Source organism: Podarcis erhardii (assembly GCF_964252035.2).
Source record: "Podarcis erhardii genome assembly, chromosome: 16".
Taxonomy (NCBI): domain Eukaryota; kingdom Metazoa; phylum Chordata; class Lepidosauria; order Squamata; family Lacertidae; genus Podarcis; species Podarcis erhardii.
The window spans coordinates 2,744,729-2,771,264 of record NC_138514.1 but is presented as its reverse complement, the minus strand read 5'-3'; the positions used below and the strand labels follow the sequence as shown (position 1 = coordinate 2,771,264).

The 26,536-nt window shown below is 41.9% G+C and overlaps 1 protein-coding gene across 2 annotated transcripts in view; it reads left to right on the top strand.

Moving 5' to 3' along the window:
* The window catches only part of PEBP4 (phosphatidylethanolamine binding protein 4), a 248,633-nt gene that overhangs the window by 185,186 nt on the left and 36,911 nt on the right, over nucleotides 1–26,536 (top strand). For both annotated transcript variants that reach the window (XM_081843972.1, XM_081843973.1), the window contains one exon: nucleotides 21,512–21,557. In XM_081843972.1, coding sequence (XP_081700098.1) covers nucleotides 21,512–21,557 — 46 coding nt within the window. The remainder of the gene's footprint in view (nucleotides 1–21,511; nucleotides 21,558–26,536) is intronic.

Here is a 26,536-nt window from a genome sequence, read left to right as displayed (position 1 = left end):
CGGTTTCCAGGGCCTTAAGGATAGCTTTGAAAAGAGAATGGAGGAAAGAATAAGATACCTGGAATATTTTGCAATCCTTTCATAATCCTGTTTTGCAAATTATTCAGCAGTATTTCCCCCCAACAGATTTTATTAAAATTTGAAGGAAAATATGCAAAAGTTATTAAATATCCAATTTTTTTTAATCAAAGATAAAATAAACTAATCTCAATAAAAACACAAACCCAAAGAAGGGAAAAGGGAAAAGGAAGAAGACTTTCTAGAACAATCTTATTTTCTCTTTTTTTAGTTTACAGTAGTTCCCCCCAAAACTTCACAAAAAGAAAAACCCCCCCACACAAATAAGTTAAACACTTTTTAAAAAAGCGTTTATAGTTACTCCTTGTCCCCCATTGACAAAGAGAGGTCTACAAATTATCTACTCAGGGCTTATCCACACCTGTTGCCCTCCTCTTTCCAGGCACATGTTCGTACTTTAAAGTTCCATATCCAAACACCTTTTGGATTTCCCTGCGAAAATCTGCTCTTTAAAGCTCAATGAGAGCAAACAGCTATTTGGGTTTTCCGTGGATCGACATTTGCTCCGGCTGAGCTTTAAAGAGTGGTTGTTCACAGAGAAAGCCAAAAAAAGGAGCTTTAAAGTGCACACAATGCCTGGAAAGCATAAAGAAAAGGTAAATGTGGATAATAAGCCCTTGTAATAGATATGTTACCATTAACTTTATCATTCCAGTAAACATTGCCCATCTTTCTATCAATTTGTCATGTTGAATATTGATTAGAGCTCTCTCCCCCCCCCCATCATTTTTCATCCATGGAATTTCCAATTTTTTCCAGCCAGTTTCTTATAGTAGGAGAGGACTTTGTCCATTTCTTGAGAATGCCTAACCTTGTAGTTAGTAAGCTAGAAACCAGTTGGATATCTGTGGTTTTTATTTCTGTTTATAATGTATATAGAAGGGTACATATAGCATCTCTTGGTATATTATTCCCCACAGTAGTGTTCAAGATAATATTCAACTGTACATTTTCTGTTCAGTGTTTATAATATCCGTATTTTCATTCCCCATGGTTATTTACTTATTACATATATATAGAAAATTATTGAACTTTCAAAAACTTTACATGGGAATAAGATATTATAGCTGCAATCCTTTATATATGAATTCAGTTGGATGTGTTTACCTAAGAACATAACAGTTTTCTGGATCAGACTACGACCCCATCTAACCCAGCATCCTGTTTGCAAAGCCAACCAGATGCCTATGGGAAACTAGCAAGTCGGACTTGAGGAGATATGTGTACAATTGTTCTGTAAGTGCCCATTTTCACTTCTCACTGCTAATCAGGTTTCCAGAAGAGCATAGGAAACTGCCTTACATTGATTCAGATCATTGAGCCCAGTATTTTGTAGTCTGACTGGTTACAGCTATCCAACCAGTCCTGCCACCCAGGAGTCTTTTAACTGGAGATGCTGGGGACTAACTAGCACCTTCTTCATGCAAAGTATGGGGTCTACATCTGAACTCTGGTCCTTCCCAGATTTGAGGCAAGAGCAGAAGAATGTCCACAAAAAGACATCTGTATTATCATTAATCCAAACAGTGTGACACTAATACCCCCTTAGTTTGATGGGGCAAGGTCTTGCCATGCTGAAATTTAGGAGCGGTTCCTATCTCCCTTTGCCCAGTGCAAAGAGAGAGGTGTGGTGGATTTCAGCTAAGCTTGATACACTTTCCTGTTTGCTTGTGGCAGTTGCCAAACTATGGATTTCTTCTTTTCACTCACAGTTCCTGGATTTTCTTCCTAGTGGATCACATCACCACCTCCTTCCAGAACTACCCATTGGATTGCAGGACAGCATTCCTGCAGTACATGATAGTCCAGAACATACTGATGATACTGTTGGCAAGGCTAAAACATAACTCAAAAAGCAGGGAAAGTATCAAGTCAAGACTAAAGATCAAAGTTATTTGGGGCACACCCAAGGGCATCTCCACACCTAGTAAATTTACATTTTGCTTTGAAAAGAAGGCCCACATTAAAACACCCCATCATTTCAAAATGTGCTGCATGAGAAACCACTGTTAGATCAACTTATCAAAGTGACACACCATTGGGTGCATGAAACTAATTATATAGCTCTTTGGATCCTAACCCAAAGAAAAGTTAATTTATTATTATTTTTCCAAACTATGACGTATGTCATTGAATATAATTAAGCATTTTATAATGATTGGAATCAGTATTTTCATAAATCATTGTACATTCTTTTGTATGCTAGAATGTATTAGGAATGGAATTTGTCAGACTATAGTTCCTACTACCAGTCTTGCTATTTCTTGTTCTTCAGAGCTAAAATCAGCATTTTCTTCTGCTTCTTATTTCAGAAGTAGTTGCATTAAATTCTAAGGGTTTTAAAATTTTCTCTTCTACCGCAAAGGGGCCCTCTTAGAATTTGGGGTCCTGTTTGTTATGACCCGTACTATAACAGACCTGTGGAGGATCTCATCACTTCATCTATAAAGTAGAGAAAATATGGTGTCTTTCTCCCATGCTGGGCTTTATCTGTTGCATGCAGAAAGGAAATTCCATAGAGATCACAGTCGTCTCATAATGTAGTCTGTGGCTGTGCAACGCACTTCACAATAATCTGAATTGTGGCAGGGCAGCAAAAGAAACAGTAAAATAAGACTTATTGGGTGAACTCTTAAGTTTGAAGGATGCAGAGAAGTGGATAAATGTGAATTTCTGTTCAATTACTTTATTATGTGTCAACATAACCGCCCTGAGACCTCTGGGTATAGGGCGGTATATAAATTCAATAAATAAATAAATACATATGAAAACCTCTGCTTATATACTGTCACGAGAATATCAGTTTAATTTCACTTTTAAAAGCAAGCATCTTAGGTATTATTAGTTTGGCAGTGAGTAAGGTCTGATAAAACTTCAGCAAGCATGTTCCCAGTGGGAGGAAGCATCAGATAGCAGAGACTGTAAACACCAGGAAACCATAACTGTGTGACCTGCCTTTGAATTGGGGCAGATGATCAGTTTTGCTAGATTAACTCAACCATTGAAGGAGGTCTCTAGGGGAGCCTCAGCCTCCGCAGGCTTCTCCTTCCTCTCTCTCCCCCTCCCTTCCGTGTCAGTCCCCTGTCCTATTTCAGAGCCCAGCTAGAGATGAGTCATCCAGAGGACTGAACCATCTGCGTGGGATTCCACAACTTGATGTTTTCCAGACAGGGTCATTTAACTGCATACTCAAATGGGGAGGGTGTGTAGTCCTAGAAATCATCAGTCAGGGATGGAAGAATGAGCAATTCACAGCATGCGGGTGGGTGTTGCATGTGCACATCAGCAAAATGTTAAGAGTACAGGCTTATGTCATTACTGATCCCTTCTACTTGATATGGAAAAGGTAAGGGTACCTTACAAGGTGTTGTGGTAGCAGCTATCAGGAACTCACTTAAGTTCACCAGTTTTTGATCAGGCATGTGTCAGTATAGCTACACAGTAAGCACTCTAAGTTTAGCTGTGTAGCTTAGAGATCTATCAGTGGTCATTACTGGCTGCTGATATTCAGAACTGTCATATTCTAGGATAACAGTTTTCAAGTTTTCTGTCCTTTCCTTATACACTGAGGAACAACCTTCAGACAACAGGGGAAACCTGATCAGCTGAGGCTGTTATTTTGTTTTTGTGCTGTTGGGTAGTGCTTTTTTCTTTTGCTTGTTTCCATTCAGTCTTTTGTGTTCTATTGATTTTGTAATTATTGGTTTGTTGAATTTGTTGTAAGCCACCTTGCACCTTTCTTTATTAATATTTTTTTCTTAAATAAAAGAAATAAATTACTGATCTGCTTATTGAGAAACTCCAGCAAGCTTCTAAAGAACCTCAGGGCTGCCCAGAAGACAGTTAAAAATATCTAAAAGAAGCAGAAACTTCAATAGGAACCGGGTGGGAATCAATAATCAATAGATCAGGTTTGTGGTTGCCAACACTCAGTCAACAAAAGGGTTTTTATTATTTTGTAGCCCCAGTGCAGAAGAAACTTGTCCAGTTTTTACAGGCCTAATATTGTATGGCAGGCCACTTCTCTCACCTTTTGCTTGGAGTTGTCTTCCTTAGCTGGATCTGGTGTGGCAGAGACTGGGCAAGAACAAAGCAGTAGTTCAGGAGGAGAGCTGGGCAAGGAAAAGGTGGGAGGCAAACTACAAAGATAATAAAAGTCCTCTATCACCATTCCAAAACATCTGCATGGAAGTCATTATATTATTTGAGTACCGTAAATTTCGCTCCATAACACGCAGATTTTTCCTCCTAGAAAGTAAGGGGAAATGTCTGTGCGTGTTATGGAGCGAATGCCTACAGATGGCGGGGGAATCTGCTGCAGTTGTGAGCAGTCCGTGGCTTGCTTTGAAACAGCAAAGCAGGTGTAAGCGGCTCCTGTCAGCGAGCCGAGCTGGGGAGGAGGGAGAGAAGCAGAGCGGGCTTGGCTGCTTTAAAAAAACCCGTCCTCTATGTTCCTCTCTCCTCCCCACAGAGCTGCTAAGTAGCAGCGAAGCTTTTCAGCCAGCCTAGCCGGGAGGAGGGAGAGAAGCAGAGCGGGGTTGGCTGCTTTTAAAAAAAACCGTACTCTCTGTCCCTGCCTGCAGTTTTTTGCTGTCCGATTTTGGATTAGCCACTGTAGGGGCTGTGTGTGTGTGTGCTTGAGCTATAGTTCTCCTCCTCCTGCTTCCCCTTCGCTCTCCCTGCGCCCCTGCACTCTCCCTCCGACTTTAGAATTGACACTCTGTGTCTGTGTGTGTGAGAGAGAGGGCTCCTTCTCCTCCTCCTGCTTCCCTTCACTCTCCCTGCGCTGTCCCTCCGACTTTAGAATTGACACTCTGTGTGTGTGTGTGTGAGAGAGAGAGAGGGCTCCTTCTCCTCCTCCTGCTTCCTGTCACTCTCCCTGCGCTGTCCCTCCGACTTTAGAATTGACACTCTGTGTGTCTCTCTGTGTGTGAGGGCTCCTTCTCCTTCTCTTGCTTCCCGTTCACTCCCCCAGCGCCCTGCGACTTTAGGGCCAGTTCCCTCTCTGCGTGTGTGTGTGTTTTGACCTCACTGCGCTTGTTGGGGGAGAGTGTTGGTCGCAATTTTTCTTGATTTGTCTCAGAGTGGTTACTATCATGGTTTCCTTGCCGGGGAGGAGGGAGAGACGCAGAGCCTGCTTGTTCTAAAGGAGCAAAGCTGGAGAGGAGCCTCTCCTGCATTATCAGCAGCATCCTTCTCCACACCCCCCACGCGAGCTCCTTGTCCCTTGAGTTCTTTTCCTTCCCTCCCCACTTAAAACGTGGTTACAAAGCACGGATCCACATGGATCCTCAGGATTTTTGCACTAGGTCACCCCAAATTCACCATCAGATCACATAGCATATCCATGGCTACAGCCTGCACCAAAACACACACGCACCCACTGTTTCATGGGGTCGCAATGGCGCAAAAACGTGGTTACAAAGCATGGATCCACATGGATCCTCAGGATTTTTGCATTGGGCTACCCCAAACTCACCGTCAGATCACATGTCTGTGACCACAGCATGAACCACAAAAATCATATATCCACTGTTTCATTTAGAATATTTTTTTCTTGTTTTCCTCCTCTAAAAACTATGTGCGTGTTATGGTCAGGTGCGTGTTATAGAGCGAAAAATACGGTACCTCATAGATTTTCACATGCCTGCATATTCCATAGAGATGTACAAGGAGTTTGTATTTCAAATCTGTGGCCTAGAACTCTCACCAGGCTGCTCCAATCAGCCTCAGCCACCATGGCCAATGGCCACACATGGTGGCAGTTGTCATTCCAAGCATATGGAGGGCACTAGGTTGGTGAAGGCTAAGGCAGAGCATTCCTAGACATATCTTTAGTATGGGCTTTCCAAGAACGTTGAAGGGACCAGCTGCTTTTCAGTGAAAGGGCTGGCTGTGGCCTGAGAAGGCTGGCAGGGCGTCCTGTCAGCTGTACTTTAAACATTTGCAAAGCCGCTGCATCAGCTACGCCTTCAGGCTGCCTATGAAATAAAGCCACAGGGAGGAGATTTGGGAAGTTTTACTTCTGTTTGCACAGCTCTTTGTAATTTCCTTTCAGTAGTTAGAGCTCCTACAAGAGAGACATCTCACTGGCCCTTTAGAATTTTGCTTCTTGGACAGATCTTAAATATTTGGGAGGTCTGAACTTATCAAGGAGCTCCTCTACAGGTGCTGTTTGTGTTTCCAATTTGCACAGGGTTTAAAGGGGGATGACGAGAAATTCATTGGGGTAGGTCAATAAGCAGTTATTGGCCAGGATAGCTAAGTGAAACTTCCAGGTTTAAAAGCAATACACCTCTGAACACCAAAGAGCGTTGTTGTTGTTGTTGTTGTTGTTGTTGTCCCCCGCCTTTTTATTGATGGAACTCAAGGTGGCTTAAAACTAAAATAGAAACAGCTAAAATTATGTTTTAAAAGCAGTAATTAAAAGCAATTAAACATGCATGGGATTGCACTGTAAAACATTATTTTAGACATGGGAGGGGAAAGTTAGTTTAAAAGAAGAGCATATACTCCCTTCTTTGGTGAAAACCAGCCTCTGTAGTTAACACAGCAAGTAGAAGAGGGGCTCAAAAAGCAAATGTGATTCTTAATTTCACACCTTTTTTGTTTACAAAAGGGTGTTTGAAAGCCCCACTGTTTGGTCTGCTGTCTCAATACAGTAATTGGGACTTCAAAGGGAAGCACCACTTGACATGCTATGACATTAGGTGATAACTTTGGCCCACCAGGGGTGGGGGAGATAAAGATCTGACCCTCAGGCCAGAAAAGGTTTCCCACCTCTGGTGAAGGGAAAAGGGGTTGTGAAGCTGCAAGGAGAAGGGCGGTTGGCAACTTAGAAAGTGTGGGTGGCAAGGGGGCAGGGGGAGGGATGGCTTTGGTAAGGAGTGAGGGGGAAGTGAGGGGGAAGAGGAGGCTTTGGCAGGAGCTGGTGAGGATGTAGCATTGGCAGGCAGAGTGAGCAAGCAGGGAAGCCCCTACTTATATCAAAATAAAATAAACAGGATACTGGAATAGACGGCCTTTGATCTGGTCCAGCAGGACTCTCCTGATGCTCACCGCTATTCAGACATAGAGCACAAACAGAATCCAATAAGATGAAATTGCAGAAAATAGACTGGGGGGGGTGTTTGGCAAATGTATATGAAGGTGAGTAAGGCAGAAGAATCCTCTTTGGCTAGGCACTGTAAAATTAGGCACGTGGAAGCTTCTCCTCCTCCTCTTCTTTTAACATACAAACCTGTGACTTCCGACCACTAAGAGTGCCCCAGCCCTCTAAATTAAAATCCACCAGTGGCATCCAACCAATTGGACTGAATAATAGAACAAAGTAGCCTGTTATAAGACCAGGTTCTAGCATTCATTGAAGGGCATCAAAGCCTGAGGCACAAAGGCACATTCAGCGTTTATTACACTGAGTCAGACAAATGGTCCATCTAGCCTTGTGTGGTCTACTCTGACTGCCGGCAGCTCACAGATGCCTCCTTCAGGGGTCTTTCCTGGAACTGCAATCTGACAGCCTTTTGTTTAGAGACGCTGAGAACTGTGCCTGGGACCAAGATGCATTGCGCACAAAGTACGGGCTGTGCCCCTCCCCATTTCTCATGTATTGCGGGTCACCAGATCTTGCACTTATAACGTATGACTGAATTTATATTCTTTCTCTAATTTAGTAACCGGTGCCACATTTCCATTTTGAGCTCCAAAGCTTTGGAAGAAGAGGCAAAACAAACAAAGCAGAGGCTGCAAGAGATGGCTTCATAGTGCCAAATAGATAGCAGTCTTTACAGTCATCTGCATAATTGTCTTTCCTATCGAGACCACTTTCCAGCTCTAGAACTGATTTTGTGGGAGATCCCTTGAAGTTTTATTCTCTTCAAAGAAGTTTAGCCCATATCATCCTTCCTTGTGTTTATAAGAGCAATATCATCTTGGTAAATATATTCAAGGGAAAGTGTGTGGAAGAATAATACATACATGTAGATTTCTGGCTGTACAAACTTTAAAGCTGCCCTCCACTACTACTGAAGTGTGCTTCAAAACAGGTAGTGGAGGAGGTAGCAGCCTGTTTGGAGATTACCGTATTTTTTGCTCTATAAGACTCACTTTTTCCCTCCTAAAAAGTAAGGGGGAATGTGTGTGCGTCTTATGGAGCGAATGCAGGCTGCGCAGCTATCCCAGAAGCCAGAACAGCAAGAGGGATTGCTGCTTTCACTGCACAGCGATCCCTCTTGCTATTCTGGCTTCTGAGATTCAGAATATTTTTTTTTCTTGTTTTCCTCCTCCAAAAACTAGGTGCGTCTTGTGGTCTAGTGCGTCTTATAGAGCGAAAAATACGGTAACTCTCACTAATTGTTGCTTAATCCCAGTGGTGTGCTGTAAGAACAGCACTGCCAATGCAACCACATTATGGAATGACACTTGACCAACCATATAGGCCACTAGAGGTGCCAGGAGTGTGAGAAGCTGTGCTCCATCCTGTCTTGCCATGTGCTGCTTGTTCTCTGCTAACTGCAAGGCTGAGGGTGGGGGGAATGTATAACAAATGCTATCTGTTTTCATTCACAGATCTCAGTCCAATCAGTCATCTGTCGGTCTTGGGCTCCTGCCAGTTATTGTGTCAATTCCCACACCCACTTTCCTGTAGCTGGAGTCCTTAGAAAGCATTTTCTTCTCTGTCTTCCACATTCCCTCCTTTCCACCCTGTTTGCCCTTGATCAGGATCAGACATGTTCCTGTAGGGAAGGAGTAGCTCACTTTATTTGTCCCTCACACACATCTCCCCAACAGTTTTCAGCCATGGAAGAAATTGTGGCTGTGGCCAAAGCCATTCCAGCTAAGGGAGCCTCGCCGCTGAACAGCAAATGAGTCACAACTGTCTTGAAGCAATCTGCTTCTGTTATGATTAGGGCTGGGGTAGGAGGAGAAATTTGATGCAGCTTGCTTTTAAAGGCAAACCTTCCTCATTTACTCTTTCCCAAACTATAGGAACAGAAATGCAGCCATTCTTAGAAATTTGCACACTTCTGAATTTTGCAGGGTAGCTCTCCACCCACGTAATGTGTACAATAATCCATGCACTAGTGCATTAAATGCATATATTAGTGAAAATAACCTGACCTGATCCAGCAGGGCTCTTCTTATGTTTTTACTTGTAACTGGTGTTTTTCAAGTGGTCGTATCCGCATTCATACACCCCTCTCTCCTTCATGCCTGGCACCTTCACTGTACACCTTTAGGCACCAGCCTTTGGCTGATTTACATCCAATGCCCTTTTTAAATGTGTTGGGGGAGTTATTGGGTTGTTTTCCCTTTTATCTTGATTGTGTATTTTGTGTTTTTATGTTGTGATTTTTTTCCTGTGAACCACCCTGAGACCTGCAGGTATAGAGCAGTATACAAATTTAATAAATAAATATAAAAATGCCTCTCTCTAATGTTCTGAAGGCAGTTAGAAGGAATCATAGAATCATAGAGTTGGAAGAGACCACAAGGGCCATCGAGTCCAACCCCCTGCCAAGCAGGAAACACCATCAGAGCACTCCTGACATATGGTTGTCAAGCCTCTGCTTAAAGACCTCCAAAGAAGGAGACTCCACCACACTCCTTGGCAGCAAATTCCACTGTCGAACAGCTCTTACTGTCAGGAAGTTCTTCCTAATGTTTAGGTGGAATCTTCTTTCTTGTAGTTTGGAACCATTGCTCCGTGTCCGCTTCTCTGGAGCAGCAGAAAACAACCTTTCTCCCTCCTCTATGTGACATCCTTTTATATATTTGAACATGGCTATCATATCACCCCTTAACCTCCTCTTCTCCAGGCTAAACATGCCCAGCTCCCTTAGCCGTTCCTCATAAGGCATCGTTTCCAGGCCTTTGACTATTTTGGTTGCCCTCCTCTGGACACGTTCCAGTTTGTCAGTGTCCTTCTTGAACTGTGGTGCCCAGAACTGGACACAGTACTCCAGGTGAGGTCTGACCAGAGCAGAATACAGTGGCACTATTACTTCCCTTGATCTAGATGCTATACTCCTATTGATGCAGCCCAGAATTGCATTGGCTTTTTTAGCTGCTGCATCACACTGTTGGCTCATGTCAAGTTTGTGGTCATGAACTGAGCATGAAGATGCTCATCCTATAATGGGAGGAAGTAGTGAGTGCCAATTACCTGATTGAAGCTTTACAAATTTTTGAAGTTGTTCTGTGCAGGCTCAGATTCCATCAGAGCGATTGAAAGGATGAGCACTTGAAAAACATTTTTTTACAATAACTTTGTTTCTCCTTTAGATCTGTTTGAGGTGGCATCCTGTTTTGTGGCTTTCTTCCAGACACTTGGAAATCATGACTTAATGCTGTATTCATTGAGTAAGGAACATGTAAGGGTGAATTGGCCCACACTTACAGCATTAGAACTCCTCCTGACACATAATACCTAGCAAGTAGAAGGTGGCATCACTGATCATCCTTTATCCCACAGTCTTAGGGAAGCCATGCCTTTCTCCTTCTCCCCTTAGAGCTGGCCACAAAACTCATTCGCAGGATAAAAAAATAGACACATTAAAACCAAATGGTGTCATTAAGAAATATTAATGTGGTCATCAATGAGCATTAAGAGCCATGGCAGCCCATCAGTGTCCATTAGCTTAACTCACGTTAGAGGAGAGCAGTGGCTATGCAGCAATATGTGAATCTCTATCGGCAGTTACAGCTGAGTAGCCTCCCAGCAGACAACATGTTGACAGTGCTATTAAAGTAAAATTTGCTCATCCTAGGTGGCATTGATGTGTCGCAGCCCAGCCCAACTCCCTACCACAACTCTCTTGTGCATTTAGCCATTTCAGAGAGCGCCGGGAAAATAAAGCAGCTTTTGAAGCTTCACAGAGGTTGACACCTCCCCTTGGTGAATCTGCTTCTTTGGCCCCATTATATAATACATTTTGCATCAACAGGCCAGAAAAGGACACAGATGGAGACATTTGTACACATATTGGAACGTGCAACAAGAATGTATAGTGTTATGTGTTTGCTTCTTCCTGATGAGGTAATTGCCTGGGTGATGAGCCATTAAAAGAACAAAGGGAAGGGGGCTCTGTGCCAGATGACAAATGGGTGGGCCCCTCCTTCAACTCTTAAATATTTAGAAGGACAAAACCTGAGTTGGACAGTGGGAGTAGCTGTTATGTGAGCCAGAAGCTGGAAGGACAGCTGCCGTCTGGAAAGGCAGAGAGAGAGTGTCATGACTACTTTCTGCTGGAATCCAAGGCTACATCTATGGGAGAAACAAGACCCTTTTGTGGTATTAATGCTGTGAGCCCCTCCAGCGCAAGCTCAGGTTGTATATATGTGTAAATAAACCATAAATCCTAAAGACACCACAGTCTCTGCCATGCCTCATTTCCAAAAGGAAACATGAATCCTGACCTAGAACCCTTGAAATTTCACACCACTTGGACAAAAAAATTATATTGTTGCACACCACCAAAATTTCCAAGATGACAGCAGCTTAGATTGCTGCTTGGGTCCTTTAGAGTTCTTGGTTGAATGCATTTCATAATAAATCTAGTTTATTGGTAACCAATTTTTTGCTACTTTTTATGTTTCTCATTACAAGAGTTAATCTAAACCAGTCAAAAAATTTAATTCTCTGCAGTGGTCTTTCAGGTATTGTTTAAATATATTCCAATCTTTACTAAAAAAATTTCACTTGATCCCTTTTCTTGTCAGTTTATCCATCTCAGCATATTCCATAAGTTAAATCAGCCAATCTTTTTTTGATGGTATCGTCTCACTTTTCCAATTCTGTGCAATTCTCGCTGCCATGGTAGCGTACATAAATAATTTCTTTAACTTTCTTGGAGTCTCCCTCCTGATAATCCCTAAAAGAAATGCCTCAGGGTTTTTTGAGAAATGAAATTTTGAACATCTTTTTCAACTCATTATAGACTGAATCCCAAAATTCTCTCATTCTTACACAGGTCCACCAGACATGGTACATCCCACCACCTCCTTACATTTCCAACATTGGTCGGAATTATTTTTATACATTATCACTAATTTCCTCGGGTGTTATATACCAGCGATAGAATACCTTCATGTAGTTTTCCTTAATAGAATAACATGCTGTGAACTTAAGATCTTCCCTCCACAATTTTTGCCATTCTGAGAGTTGTATGTTATGACCTAAATCTCTTGCCCACTTTACTATGGCTGATTTTACCTCCTCGTCCTTCACTGACCATTCTAATAAGATTTTATACATTTTGGACAATGTTTTCTCATCGTTATATATCAAATCTCTTTTGAACTTTGGTAGTTCTTTGTTAAAGCCTCTTGGTTTGTCTTGTTTGAATAAGTCGTGCATTTGATGGTAACCCATTGTTGACTCTACTTTTTATTCCTTCAAAAATTTTGAGTTTTAATTGGTTGCCTTCTTCACAAAGAATTTCTTTATATGTAACCCAATCATTCATCATGTTGACCTTTTTTTACAGTCATGGCTTCTGTCGGTAACAACTACCTTTTGTTCCAGGATACCCTTGTTTTTTATCCAGACAGAGTACAGAGATCTTATTACATGATTTGTAAAGTCTCTGTGGGCTCTCACCTTGTCGTAGCATAAGTAAGCATGCCAGCCAAAATGATTATTAAAGCCCTCTAGATCTAATATCAGTATTTTTCAATACTAGCCATTCCTTGATCCAAGAAAGGCATGCGGCTTCATAATACAACTCAAGATTTGGCAGTGCAAAGCCTCCTCTTTCCCTACTGTCTGTCAAAAGTTTATAACTTATTCTTGGCCTCTTGCCCTGCCAAATGAATCTTGTTATATCTTTCTGCCAGGTCTTAAAATGTCTTGCACTGTCCACTACTGGGATGGCTTAGAATAAGAAAAGTATTTTAGGCAACACATTCATTTTTACTGTGGAGAGCCTACCCCAAAATGATAATCTTAACCTGTCCCATATTTCCAAGTTTCTTTTTATCTCTTGCCGACCGCTGTCCCTCAGTGGGCTCAAACCACCAACCTTCTGCTTAACAGCCAAACACACTGACTCAATAGCAGCCATGCTAAGCCTGCCATCATTTTCTGAAGCTCTATTCTTACACAGATTTTGGAGAAAGGGTAATTCACTGCAGGTTAATTCCATCTGGCCATTAATCCAACACTTACTGTGCAACACTTTTCACAGGGGAAACAAATGACAATTCTGATTTCCACCAGCAATATCTTCACAAGGCAAATCCACTTACCAGTACTTAGTTTAATTGTCAATGACCATTCATTCTGGAGTGGGCCTTAGATAAGCAACATCTGTGTTGGCTGGTCAGGGAGCAGAGTGCCACAAGATTACTATGGTTTTAAGCTTCAGTTAAGCCTAGCCAACTCTCCCAATAGATTTGTACCACTATGGATGCAAACTATGCATGAGCTAGGAGTTATAATTCCTAAGACTTCTGACTTCTAAAGCATGTCAAAATCTTATACACACACTTACCTGGAAGTAAATTCCATTAAACTCAGTTGGGCATACTTCTGAGTAGACAGGATTGCACTGCAAGTCTTCTCTTTCTTAGCAATATATGTAGAGTAAGAAGAACATGGTCTCATCTTTTGCTGTGCACTATGTACAGCCAAATTTGAGGGGAATAGAATCCATGTTTTTGTTTTGTTTTGTGTTTTGTTATGGAGGTTTCATCAGTGCTTTTTTCCTAAAAAAATGTTTAAGGGTACTCTCATTTCGACTCAAGAAAATCATCATTTTATAGTTCAAATCAGGAAAAACAAACAAACAAATAAATACCAATCACTGTGCTAGATTCCAACTCCTACTTCACACATTAAATGCTTGCTTCCGTCTGAGACTCAGGAAACACTGTGACAGCAAATGAGGCCGCCATCGGGGGTAGCAACAGAACTGACAATTCACCATGCTAAAGAAGAAACTACAATTTTTTTTTAGTTTCTTCTCCCGTTAGATTCACAAAATGTTTAGGGGTATGCATACCCCTGCGACCCCTCAGAAAAAAGCACTTGCTTTCATAATCCAAATCTTCAAATACCCAGATTTCCAAAAGTGCTGTGCTTTCAGAACAGCCCAGTGTGTTACACTGAGTAAGTAAGTAAAGAGAGATTCAGAACAACAGGACAGGACAGAATTGGTGTACAACACCAGCAGATTAGAAAAGTGGTAATTTATTCCCTTTGCACATCTTTTGCACTACAGATGGCAGGTGTCCTTTATTTTAAAACACATACTTTATTTCAAAGGCTGTTTCACAAAACACAAGGCAACAAAATGTAAAAGGGTACAAAATTCCCCTTATTTGATGAAAAGCTAAAAGGGTTTGGGTTTTTCAATTCAAAAAGCTTTGGGTGTGTGGTAGAGGGAAATAAAATTATCTCCTCACAGAACACTAAGGATCATTGAGATAATGTATATCAAGTGCTTTGAGCACTGTGAAGCTTTGTATAAATTCTTAGGTATTACTGCAGTAGAGTTCAATAAAAAGGTTAGACAAATTCATTATATGCATCAAATAGCTGTTGCTATTAACAAAATGCTTGGGACATACTTCCTGAGCTGAGACTCCAATACTTTGGCCACCTCATGAGAAGAGAAGACTCCCTGGAAAAGACCCTGATGTTGGGAAAGATGGAGGGCACAAGGAGAAGGGGATGACAGAGGACGAGATGGTTGGATAGTGTTCTCGAAGCTACCAGCATGAGTTTGACTAAACTGCGGGAGGCAGTGGAAGACAGGAGTGCCTGGCGTGCTCTGGTCCAGGGGGTCATGAAGAGTCGGTCATGACTAAATGACTAAACAACAACAACAACAACGTGTTGTTATCTATGCACTATTTAGTTATTAGAATATGTCTGTTCTGCCATTCTTACACAAAAGAAATCCAAGGTTAATTAGCATAAACAATCAGGATATAAAAGATTGTACAAATAGATTTTTTTAAAAAAATCTAATAACAAGAAACAAAACTTTAAAACAACAGTAATGCTCTTGCTACGTAGAACTAGTAGTAGAGACATTATTCTAAGATAGCTGACTACTGGAACAATATTGTTTGCTTTGTGCGGTTTTTCTGAGACATCAATCCAATATATCTTTTTCAAAATAAATAATCTGTTCCCTACAATCTGAATTAAACCAGGCATGGACATCAAGACCGTCAGGTACCTTGCAGCCAATTAGACTCAATGCTTTTATTTCCATTTTGGGTCCATGTGCCACAAGCATGAATTGGAGCAGTAGACCGTGGTACCCTCAGGGAATACCTAGTATAGGTTAGTCATTTACCTTTGGGGGGAAATTAAATGATTTACTTTTGTATTTAGGGGTTCTGTTTATTGTTGTACTGAGGTGTTAATCAGCACATTCAAGGAAACAGCAGAAGCCAGCAACTCCCATGCCAAAGGCAGAAGCAAACACCAGGAAGCTATTTTCAAAGGAGGCGGGTTCTGCCTGACTCCATCTTCCACCGGCCCATGAGCTTGGCAGGCAAAGGAAAGTGATTTATTCCTCCTGATAAATGGGAAAAAGTGGATGAAAAGATTAAATCATCTCTCCTTGCACTCACAGAAATGTGCTGCTGACCCGGTGCTCTGGCAGGGTCAGGAGGAGTCAGCAATGAGGGGCTAGAAATCTTCGCAGTGGGCGGGCAGTTTGCAGTCGGTAATTGAAGTGGAATGAGGAAACGCTCTGTGCCATTGCTGGGACCCCGTCTGTCCAGAAGATTGTTGCTGGTCCCTTTAGTTTCCTTGCTGGGTGGGAGAGGGAGGCATCCTCGATTCTTAGTGACTTACTATTCAAACAAGGACTATTAAGCTAATAAAAAAGTCAAAAGGCTTCTGGTTACTGATATGATTCCCAGTTATGAATTGGGGTCATGGAAGTTTGCCAAAAAGTTAAGGGAAGGACAGTAGCTAAGTGGTGGAGCACATGGCTTTGCATGCAAAAAGAATGCAGGTTCAATCGCCAAATAAGGAGCCCAACTAGACATGACACTATTCACACAATTAACAGCTGTGTGAATCCTCTGGACTGGGGTCAGGATTAGGAGCACAACAGGAGGCAAACAGTTAAGTTCCCCCATTTCTCCCCTCTGCTAAAGATACAATGCAGACTGTGGAGGTGGGGAGGGCCCCCCCCCCATTTACTTTGGTGGGGTGGTATCCATGCAATTGGTGATTTCATGAATGGTGTCATATCTATGATGGGCCTTTGGACCCCTGTCTTAAACAGGAGTCTAGTGTAGACAGCACTATCTACATAAACCAATGGATGTCATGGCTAAAAGTCCAATGTAGTAACCACCACATCATGCTTTACTAGTTCAGTAGTCTATTTTTATCACCTGATACTAATAAAGTGGGAATTCTGCTATCATGCTGCTGATCTTTAATCTATTTTGACTGTTCTTTGCGCTATGGCATGGGACTCTGAGGGTGTGGCTATAAGGGCTCCTGCATTTCATAAATTACCACTACAGCACTGGCTATTGGATACAAGATGCCTTGTAGGGCTTTACTTAAATTCCCCAGCAGGGCTTTACTTAAATTCTTAACCTCCACCTGCAGGCCATAACATAGTATTTGAATTGACCTGGCAAATACGTCTCAGCTTCTACAAGATGTGATAGAATTGATTCCCAGAAAGGAGAACCAAATCACAGAGAGGCTAGAGTCATCTATACAGGGGCTATAGAGTCATCTTGTAGAAGTTGAAAAGTTATTACTAGCCACCATAGAGCACAATATGCCATCTCTACGTGTGTTACTATTACACTGAATTTTACACAGTCTGAACTGTGAGGAAAAAGTGAAGCTGAACAGGGAAATACAGTATAAGAGGAGGGTGTCTTGTTCATGGTATTGTGCAGATTCCCAGTAAAAACTGAGTGAACAAAGTATTGCTATTCCACAATAAATGCCCAGTTCATGATGGGGGCGGGGGACTTAATTCCAATTTTTTTTGGAACCCAACATTCTCAGTTATTTGAAACAGTAATCAATATGCATCTTCAAATGCTAACAACTGCTGTTCTTAGAGCAGGTCAGACCTGAAATGTATTAGTGGTTCAGAGGTGTGTGGGTATGACTGGATTAACAGGGGATGTTACAAAGCAGAATTGAGTGGGAGGGGGAAATAAGAGTACAGTAGCAACAGATGTGGCAGGAAATTACACAGAAACATTTGGCACACAATGCATGCAAGCACTGCTTTGTATTACTGCCTTATTCCTTATTGTATTACTACCTTGTTCCTTATGTCTCATTACTGTTAGCTTCCTTAACCTATTTCTGTACTTACTTGCTACCTAATTATTCAACAGCAGTTAAATTATTGTTAAACAGCTGCTGATTTATTTTAAAAAAATATTATTATTTAGATTACCCTATAGCCCAATCAGGAGATTTTAGAAATGTGTCTATTTCATTATACTTCATTGTAGTACAGTACATGTTATCACTTGAAATAGTATCAGAAGCTTATGGCTTTGCCTGTCAGAACATCTAGGTCTGTACCACAATCAGTACTACTTTGGGACTGAAAAAATGGAGCAAGTACTTTGTGAGTACTTGGAAAAAGACCAATTGGAAACAGACCAATAATACTTTGGTTCTCTAAATTTCTCATTTTAAAAAAATCTTAAATTCAATTCTCTACATTTCTATACCAATTTGTGATTTGAAAATAACCCTCATTAAAATTCATCAGCATTTTAGTTCAGATTTCTCCCCCAAAACACACCTTTGTACGCAGTTTTCACATTTTTGCAATCAATATCCCCATAGATAATGATTTCTTGTATCTTGTTATTCTGCTTCTGAGTTCCTCAAACTCAGAACTTGAACCATTACCACAACAGGAAAATTTAAAAGCTCTATTGATTAAATCAGTACAGCATTCCAACATGGGTCTGCAGGTTACCAACAGCTAAAGCACAACTAAGCACTGTGATATATGGCCAGGCTTAGCTAAGACCCTGGCTCACCATTTGGCATGTGCCCTATACATGCCAGGCATAGAGTAGGACAGGCATAGATATTCACACAGGTTACATCAGGACTGGGCAAGCAAGCGGGTCCTCCTCCTCCACAGAGGCTGGGCAGGCATGGTTTGCTCACATTGGTGCTGTCGCTGCCACCGCCTTGGAGATGGAGATGTAGTCAGCTGAGCTGGAACACTGACAAGATTTATTCCCAGATGCCTTCTCTGAAGGGGAAGACTCTTCAGTGATAGGGGAAGTGTCAGGGACTGGACAGACAAAGAGGAGTGGTGGAGACAGCCTCCCCAGGAGCCTTCCAGAGAGGAGGAAGGGGCAGATAGTATAGATCTATAGGACTGGTTTGCCACTGGGCATACCGGAGGAGGAGGAGGAGGAGGAGGAGGAAGAAGAAGAAGAAGAAGAAGAAGAAGAAGAAGAAGAAGAAGAAGAAGAAGAAGAAGAAAGAAGTTGGGAAATAATGGGAGAGGAGGAGCAGGAACCAGATAGTATGGAACAGGCCAAGCCTGAGCAGCAGTTGAATGACACGCTGTCATTGGAGTCTCCCAGAACCCGTATCCTCCTCCAAAACCAGGCGTTCATTGTAGTTGTAAGCTGCCTTATAATGGATCAGACCATTGCTCTGCCTAGCTCAGTATTGCCTACAGTCTACACTAATGGGCTGTAGTTCTCCAGGGTCTACATAAAGTCTACTTTGACTACACTGTACATTTGACACATCTTGAATTTTCTCTCACATTAACAGCGTTCATATGTGACACACAAAAACATGAGAGATCAAATACACATTTTAGCATCACATACGAAATTCCCCACTGAATTTGCTAGAACTTTGTTGATGAACATATAGAAATATGGAAGTGGGCCTTGTAAGGTTTGCAGGCATTTTGCTCATACTGTACCTGCTGTCTGTGTGCCAGCTGATGTGCTTTCTAAAACTGCAGTGACCTTTTTGCCATTGCAAAGATATTAATTAGCTACTGCCTGAATACCTGTGCACACAATGGTGTCAGGGCTTTAAAAGCAAGCTTTTGTAGCCCTCTTAGTAACCTGTTGCCCAGATAACAGGTCCAGTGCGATCAGTCTGTCAGTTCCTCTGTGCCACGGTGACAGCACAGCCTGTGATTCAGGGGAACTCTACAATGTGTTGGGCTGCCATATACAAGGCAATGACACTTTAAATATAAATTAGCAAGCAAACTACAGCTCCCACCAGTACATTTGCCCTCCCCATCATTTCTGCTTAGATTAGACACAAAACAATGTGTCAAGTGGATTTTTTTGAGGGGGAAACAAAGTTAAAGAATGCTAAGTAAACTTGAAGAAACTTCTGTTGCAACAACCAGACAAGACTTTTTTTTTTTTTCCCCAATAATATTTTATTAAGTTTCTTTTCTTACAGTCAAAAATATATAGATTAAAGAAAGAAGAAAAAAGAAAAAAAAACAGAAATATAAAAGAATATATAAAAGGTCCAACTTTCCATAATGTTTTTTAACAATCCAACTGGACTTCCCCACATCTTCCAAACCCTGCGTTCTTTGTAATAAAAACGTCAGCAATTTGTTACCTTGTTTCATAACTTACTGTATCTTTCAATTTATCATGTTTCTAGATTCACAATGTTATGTCCCAATTCTTATATATTTAAAATAAACATAATAAAATTATTTCATGGTTCCACCTCTTATTTCTTGTACCTTAGTTTTCAATTCACCTAATCAAATTGCAGAAGCTAAAGTTTCCTAATCGTGCATTTTCTTAACATTCATACAACTTATAATATTTTTGCAAATAGTCCTTAAATTTTTTCCAGTCCTCTTCCATTGTTTCCTCTCCCAAGTCTCGGATTCTGCCAGTCATTTCAGCCAGTTCCATATAGTCCATCAACTGCGTCTGCCATTCCTCCAGCGTGGGTAAATCTTGTGTCTTCCAATACTTTGCAATGAGAATTCTTGCTGCTGTAGTAGCGTACATAAAGAAGATTCTATCCTTCTTTAACACTTTCTGGTCCACAATGCCCAGAAGGAAGGCCTCTGGTTTCTTGGGAAAGGTATACCTAAATACCTTTTTTAACTCATTGTAAATCACCTCCCAGAAGGCCTTCACTTTTGGACAAGTCCACCAGAGGTGAAAGAATGTCCCTTCAGCCTCCTTGCATTTCCAACATTTATTGTCAGACAGGTGATATATCTTAGCAAGCTTGACTGGGGTCATGTACCACCGGTATATCATTTTCATAATGTTTTCCTTCAAGGCATTACATGCCGTAAATTTCATTCCGGTGTTCCATAACCTTTCCCAGTCCTCAAACATGATGTTGTGCCCAATGTCCTGTGCCCATTTTATCATGGCAGATTTAACTATCTCATCCTGTGTATTCCACTTAAGCAGCAAGTTATACATTCTCGAGAGTATCTTAGTTTTTGGTTCTAACAATTCCGTCTCTAATTTCGATTTTTCCACCTGGAACCCAACCTTTTTGTCTATTTTAAAAACCTCTTGAATTTGAGCATAATGTAGCCAATCTCGCACCTTATTTTTTAATTTTTCCAAGCTCTGCAACCTCCAATTGTCTCCAGTTTTTTCAATTATTTCCCAATATTTCGGCCAATAGGCCTCCATGTTGAGTCTTTTTCGAGCCTTAGCCTCCACCGGTGATAGCCACCTCGGGGTAACAACCAGACAAGACTTTGTAGTGAATTGTTATATCCTCTGTTTTGTATAAAGCAGCTAAAAATAACATTTATTCTCCTGGTATGAAAGGCTTTTCATCAAAGGTTGTAGCGGTTATTTGCCACAGCTAAAATTTGAAAGTTGAAAGTAGTCAGACTGCTGTTCCCTAGTTCTGCAACCCCTCATGGCTAGGAGTGGAGAGATATAACAGAGATATAACAGGTTAGGGATGGCAGCCATGAAACCTCATATACAGGGAAGAACTGGCCAATGAGGTGGAAGCAATGGGAACCTTGAGAGGAAGCATAGGCACCAACTGCTAGGGGTTCGGCTCCCTTCACCCCCCCCCCCAGTAAAATACCATTGTCATTAAAATGGTGTGCATGCATATGGGGCAGGGCTAACACCCCCCCCCACACACACACACCAGTATTTAATTCAAGTTGGCATCCCTGGGAGGAAGTGGCCTGCAAGCAGTAAGACTGTCCATTTTATTGGTTTTGCTTTCAGCATGTGTCAGGAGATGAGGACCTCTAGCCCAGAGATAAATTCACTGGCTTTGGATGAGTTCTTTTGGCTTCTGGCTGGTGTGCAACACTCCATCTTTGCCCGCTTCTGTACCTGCTTTGTTATGTTTGACTAAACAAGGACTATGCAGAATAATGAAACATAAAGGCTGAATGCTTTGTTTCTTGGTGATGCACAACACTGAGCTGCAAAATTATTCCTCTCATTTCAGGGTGCTGACCTGAAGAAAGGGAATCCAAAAGGCCGTGTATTAACAGGTAAACAGAAACTGGACATATCCTACCAATAGGTCTTGGCATTGAATGGAAAGCAGACTCTGGATTCTATTTTTGTGTAGGTGTTATGGATTCCCATTCATGTATGTGATCTTGGTTGCTTTTAAGTCAAATAAGGCCACAGCCCTTCTCAGTACAGGGAAACGAATCCCTAGGGCTTTGGATATTGTGACACAGCCACCAGGTCTCTAATCCGTTAAGAAGCAGTCGGGTGGTTTAAAAAATGTATTTCTTTAGAGCTCTTGCTGACTAGAAAGAAGATAGCTCCCTGAAAGCAGATTAATAAATCCAAGGAACATAAGTATCCTTATTCACAAATGAAAATAATCCAATGGAAACCCACAGAAGGAAGCATTTCACTACCTTGTCTTTTGTTCAGAATCCTTAAAAAAAATTCCAGACAACACAAGACACAAAACCCACAGCACCTCTCTGGATTCCACTTCTTTCCCTAGACTAGTTAATGATCTTAGACTTGGCACCTGTCCTTTTTCCAATCTGCAGCATAAGACACTTTTAAAATAATATTTTATTAAAATAGTTGGTTGCACTTTGGCCAATCAGGCATAAGTATACATACACTTATGCTAATACAGTGGTACCTGGGTTTAAGAACAGTCCGATTTAAGAACAATTCGGTTTGCAAACTCCGCAAAACCGGAAATAGTGTCCCGGTTTGAGAACTTCACCTCGGTCTAAAAATGGAATCCGAACAGTGGAAGGGCACCGGTGGCAGGAGGCCTCATTAGGGAAAGCGCACCTTGGTTTAAGAATGGGTTTGGTTTAAGAACAGACTTCTGGAACGGATTAAGTTCATTAACCGAGGTACCACTGTACCAATTTCATAAAGCAAAAGTAAGCATCAAAGTAAGCACATACAGAAAACATTATCATGGTAAACTGTTTCATTCTTTATAATAACAATGTCAGAATGCCATGGCACAGCCCCTACTGGAGGTGTTGTAGTGCCACATTGCAATCCTGGATTTGCATGAAGACAGGTTGCCCAATAGCAGCAGCCATGGCATGGAAACGAGAAGTGTGGAACACTGAAAGGGGAACAGTGGTGGTTTAAAACAGGGGGCGGCAACCTAAGGCCCATGGGCCACAAGCAGCCCACGGGGGTTGTTTAACCAGCCCAGAAGCCGCCCCCGAACCAAGCCACCCACTTGACGAGTCCCCGTGCGCTGCGCTAAACTGGCGCAGCGCGGCATGGGAACTCGCTTCTGCGGTGCTGAAAATCACGCATGCGCAGATGTCAGAAATCATGTCTGCGCAGACGCAGACACCAGAAATTGCGGGCGCACATGCTCAAGCACACACATGCAATCTGGCCCACAGAGGGATCTCCACTGGAGTGAACCAGCCCAGGCAATGTAAACCTTGCTGACCCCTGGTTTAAAACAAAGGCAGAAGTTTGAATAGAGCAAGGACAGAAGGAACTGAGAGGCAAATGGTGATTTAAAACAACAGAGGTTTGAATAAAAGTGATATGGATAATTACAGGTGGATACAATTGACTTTCTCCAAGATGGGAACCACTTTGCCCCAGAATTTAAACATTTCCCAGAAACATTTTATTATGGAAGACTACCACCATCACTCACCGCTCTGTGTGCACATACACACCCTGCAAGCCCCTTCCACTGCATCTGTGAGGACCAAATGGAGTCTGAGATTAATGTGGCTGCCCCTCTAGAAAGTGTCATGTGCCTACCATACACACAGCTCCTCACCCAGGGTATTTTGTATTCCTCCTAAAAGTGATTGTTCTCTTTGCCTTTAAATCCTTCCTCTAACCTCCTATTCCATATGGTCTGAGGCTTATCCCCTTAATCCTTATTTCCAGCTGCAGCTAATGTGCTTTAAGTACATACAACAGCATTTATATCTGCATACCTTCCTAGTCTTGTTTCTCTCTTTGCTGTTTTCCCCAGTGTGTGTGTGCATAGCTATATATATCAGACTATTTGGTCCTTTGGAATCTGTTTTGCCTGCGTAATTCTGTAAGATGTCATACATACTGATGGTGCTCTATACAGTAAGTCATTAATTACGGTAATCATTTATCTTTACCTGTTGATCCCACCCCATTCAAGCACCAAAGAAACAGAAGTGGCAAATACGGTATTAACAACGTTACCTCCTTCCAGTGCAGCAGTGCCACCACTAATGCTTAGACACTTTCCTTAAAATAAAAAAGTTGTTTGTTAGGACTATGCACTACCCCCCCCCCAAAACACTGCAGCACACATCTTTTTCAAATGCTTTTAAAAAATAATAATAAAATAAAACTGTCAATTGAACTTCTCTACTTCTGATTGCAAGAGAAATTGACCAAAAAAAAGACACCAATAAGCAAGCTGAAGGCTCCATTTCTATCATGGTACAGTGACTCAATATGTGATTGTTTGCAGGAGGATCATTAGAAAGGGGGATGAGGTTGGGATGTGCTGTGCATCATGATGCAGATATGCCCTTAGGCTGCTATTCTCCTGCACACATTTACTTGGAAGTTAGTCACATTGAACTCAATGAAACTTACTTCAGAGTAGACATGTATAGGTCTGCAGAATTCTCCCTGCCCTACCCATTGCAGTCTCAGGGCACTCCCTGAGGAGATCTCAGCTGAACAGTAAAGCTAAGGAATCCTTGTACACTCAGGCTGGACAGCAGATATTGATCTCTTCTCTAGTACAACAAAATGAAGAGGTGGTAAAAGTAGTGTGGATAAACCTTTCCATCACAGATGTATCTTGGACTGGTAGTTGTACCCAACCATCTCAGAGATGGTTTTTGTAAATTCAAATACTCTGTAGTGAGAAACCATGGGTAGCGTATCTGCTCATATTATTTACTCTATGCTATCAGTGACAGCCTGTACACTCTCAGCTCTAATCCCTGTTAATAGCAGCAGCAAATCATGCAGAACATTTGAAAAATGTGAACTGCCATTTATTTGAGCATTTGTATATGCAATGCTAACAATGGTTTGCACTTAATACAAGTGAAAACCTTACATTAGATAAAATGTTGATTACCTAGATTTTTCTTTCATAGACTACCCTGCATCAACAATATAAGCACATGGCACAAATAGCTTGACCTTGCAGCACCTTCCACCAGCTGGAGGATTTTCAGGATTGGGCCCAAGCAGGAGTCTTGTTGCCCAAAGAAAACAAAATGGAGAAAGAGCATCAGCTGTGAATTAAATATGTTTTCAATAAATGTGTTCAACCATCTGAGATGCTGTTCAAGGAAGATTCCCACCCCCACCCCACCAAAAAAATCATTATACACTCTGGAGGAATTTTAGCCTCTCTGGTCCCTTCACATCACATCTTCTTTTCCTGAATCCAATCTGAAATGCCCTTCAAGCTAAGATTGGGGTTTTAAACAGGTAGCATCTGCATACATAATAGCTCTGCTTGGTATTAGGCTCTTTTTCATGACACAGGGGGAGTGGGGAGTTGTCAACTCACTAGGGAGGCACTGAAGGTTGACAGCAAGTAATATCCTGGCTCCATTTAAATCTGAGCTCTGCAGGAATCAAGTGTAGCTTCCACCTGCTGATATAGTACAACCCATGCACTAGACCAGGCATAGGCAGACTCGGCCCTCCAGATGTTTTGAGACTACAATTCCCACCATCCCTGACCACTGGTCTTGTTAGCTAGTGATCATGGGAGTTGTAGGCCAAAAACATCTGGAGGGCTGAGTTTGCCTATGCCTGCACTAGACTCAAACGTATGGAAGCCAAACAGTCTTTTTGCCCTCCTGAGACCACCAAGAAGCCCTCTTCTGATTGTTCGCCCAGGTGGGCACTTAAACTGGACCTCTGAAGCAGATTGTAGGGTATGAGCAGAGGTGATCCTTTAAATATGCCGTCCCAAATATCCCATTTAAGGCTTTCAAGATCACCACCAATATTTTCAGTTGGGCTTGGAAACACACGAGTAACCAGTGCAACCGGTATAATATAGGTGTGTTATGTTCTGCCTGCCTGGCACCAACCACTAATCAGGTGGTTGCAACCCAGTTTCCAAAACTATATTTAAAGACAGACCCACACAGAGTGCACTCTAGCAGTCCAACATGGGGGGGGGAATGCGACAGAAAGTGCCTAAAGAAAAACCTGAGGGAGAAATAGGCTGCTTAGGGGAGGGGCTGTTGAACAACATGATAGATTGTGTGCATGGAGTACTGAGAAGCAGACAGTGACTGGAATGAGTCTAAATGATCCCTTTAGGGAATGCTTTAAGGCTTGGATGTCATCCTTTGGGAGACAGGTTAAGGGAGGTAAAGAGAGGTGGGGTTTGGAGAGGGGAACTGATCTGAGCTCGAGTCGCTGGGAAAAGTAGGTAAGGTTAAAGGGAAGTTTTTCTAAAGGAAAAAAGGCAAGAGCACGCTTGTGAGCACATGGCAAGGAGCCAGGCACCAGAGGAGAGAAGGAAGCGGGAAGGGTGGGAAAGGTGCTCAGAGCACACCTATACACACCAGGTGCTCTTCAGGGAGATGTGAGGTTTACACCACAAATCCCCATCTGCTCACTTAATCATAACTGCCCATTTAAAAACCGTAGCAGGGTTGTAATGATGGTTTAATAGGGCCTCTCTGAATAGGAATCAGAGCTTTAGCTGGATAAAATAAAATAATCTAGTCCTAAAGTCTGGTGCAACATTGCAACACAAACAAATTGATATGGAGCAATGTAGAGTTAAAAATACAGACACATGCCTGGGAGGGAAAGGGAAGAAAGAAGGATGTACTCACACATCAATCTTGGTACAGGAATGTGGGAAGGCAGCAATTTCTACTCCAACCTGTATGCTTCACAATCAGTGCTGTCCCTGTTTAGCTGCAGTTCGGTTTCTTCAATCTACATTATTTGGCTCATTGTCCACTATTTAACATGAGTTATATAACTTAAATAATTATTTAACAAACAACTTAGATTCATT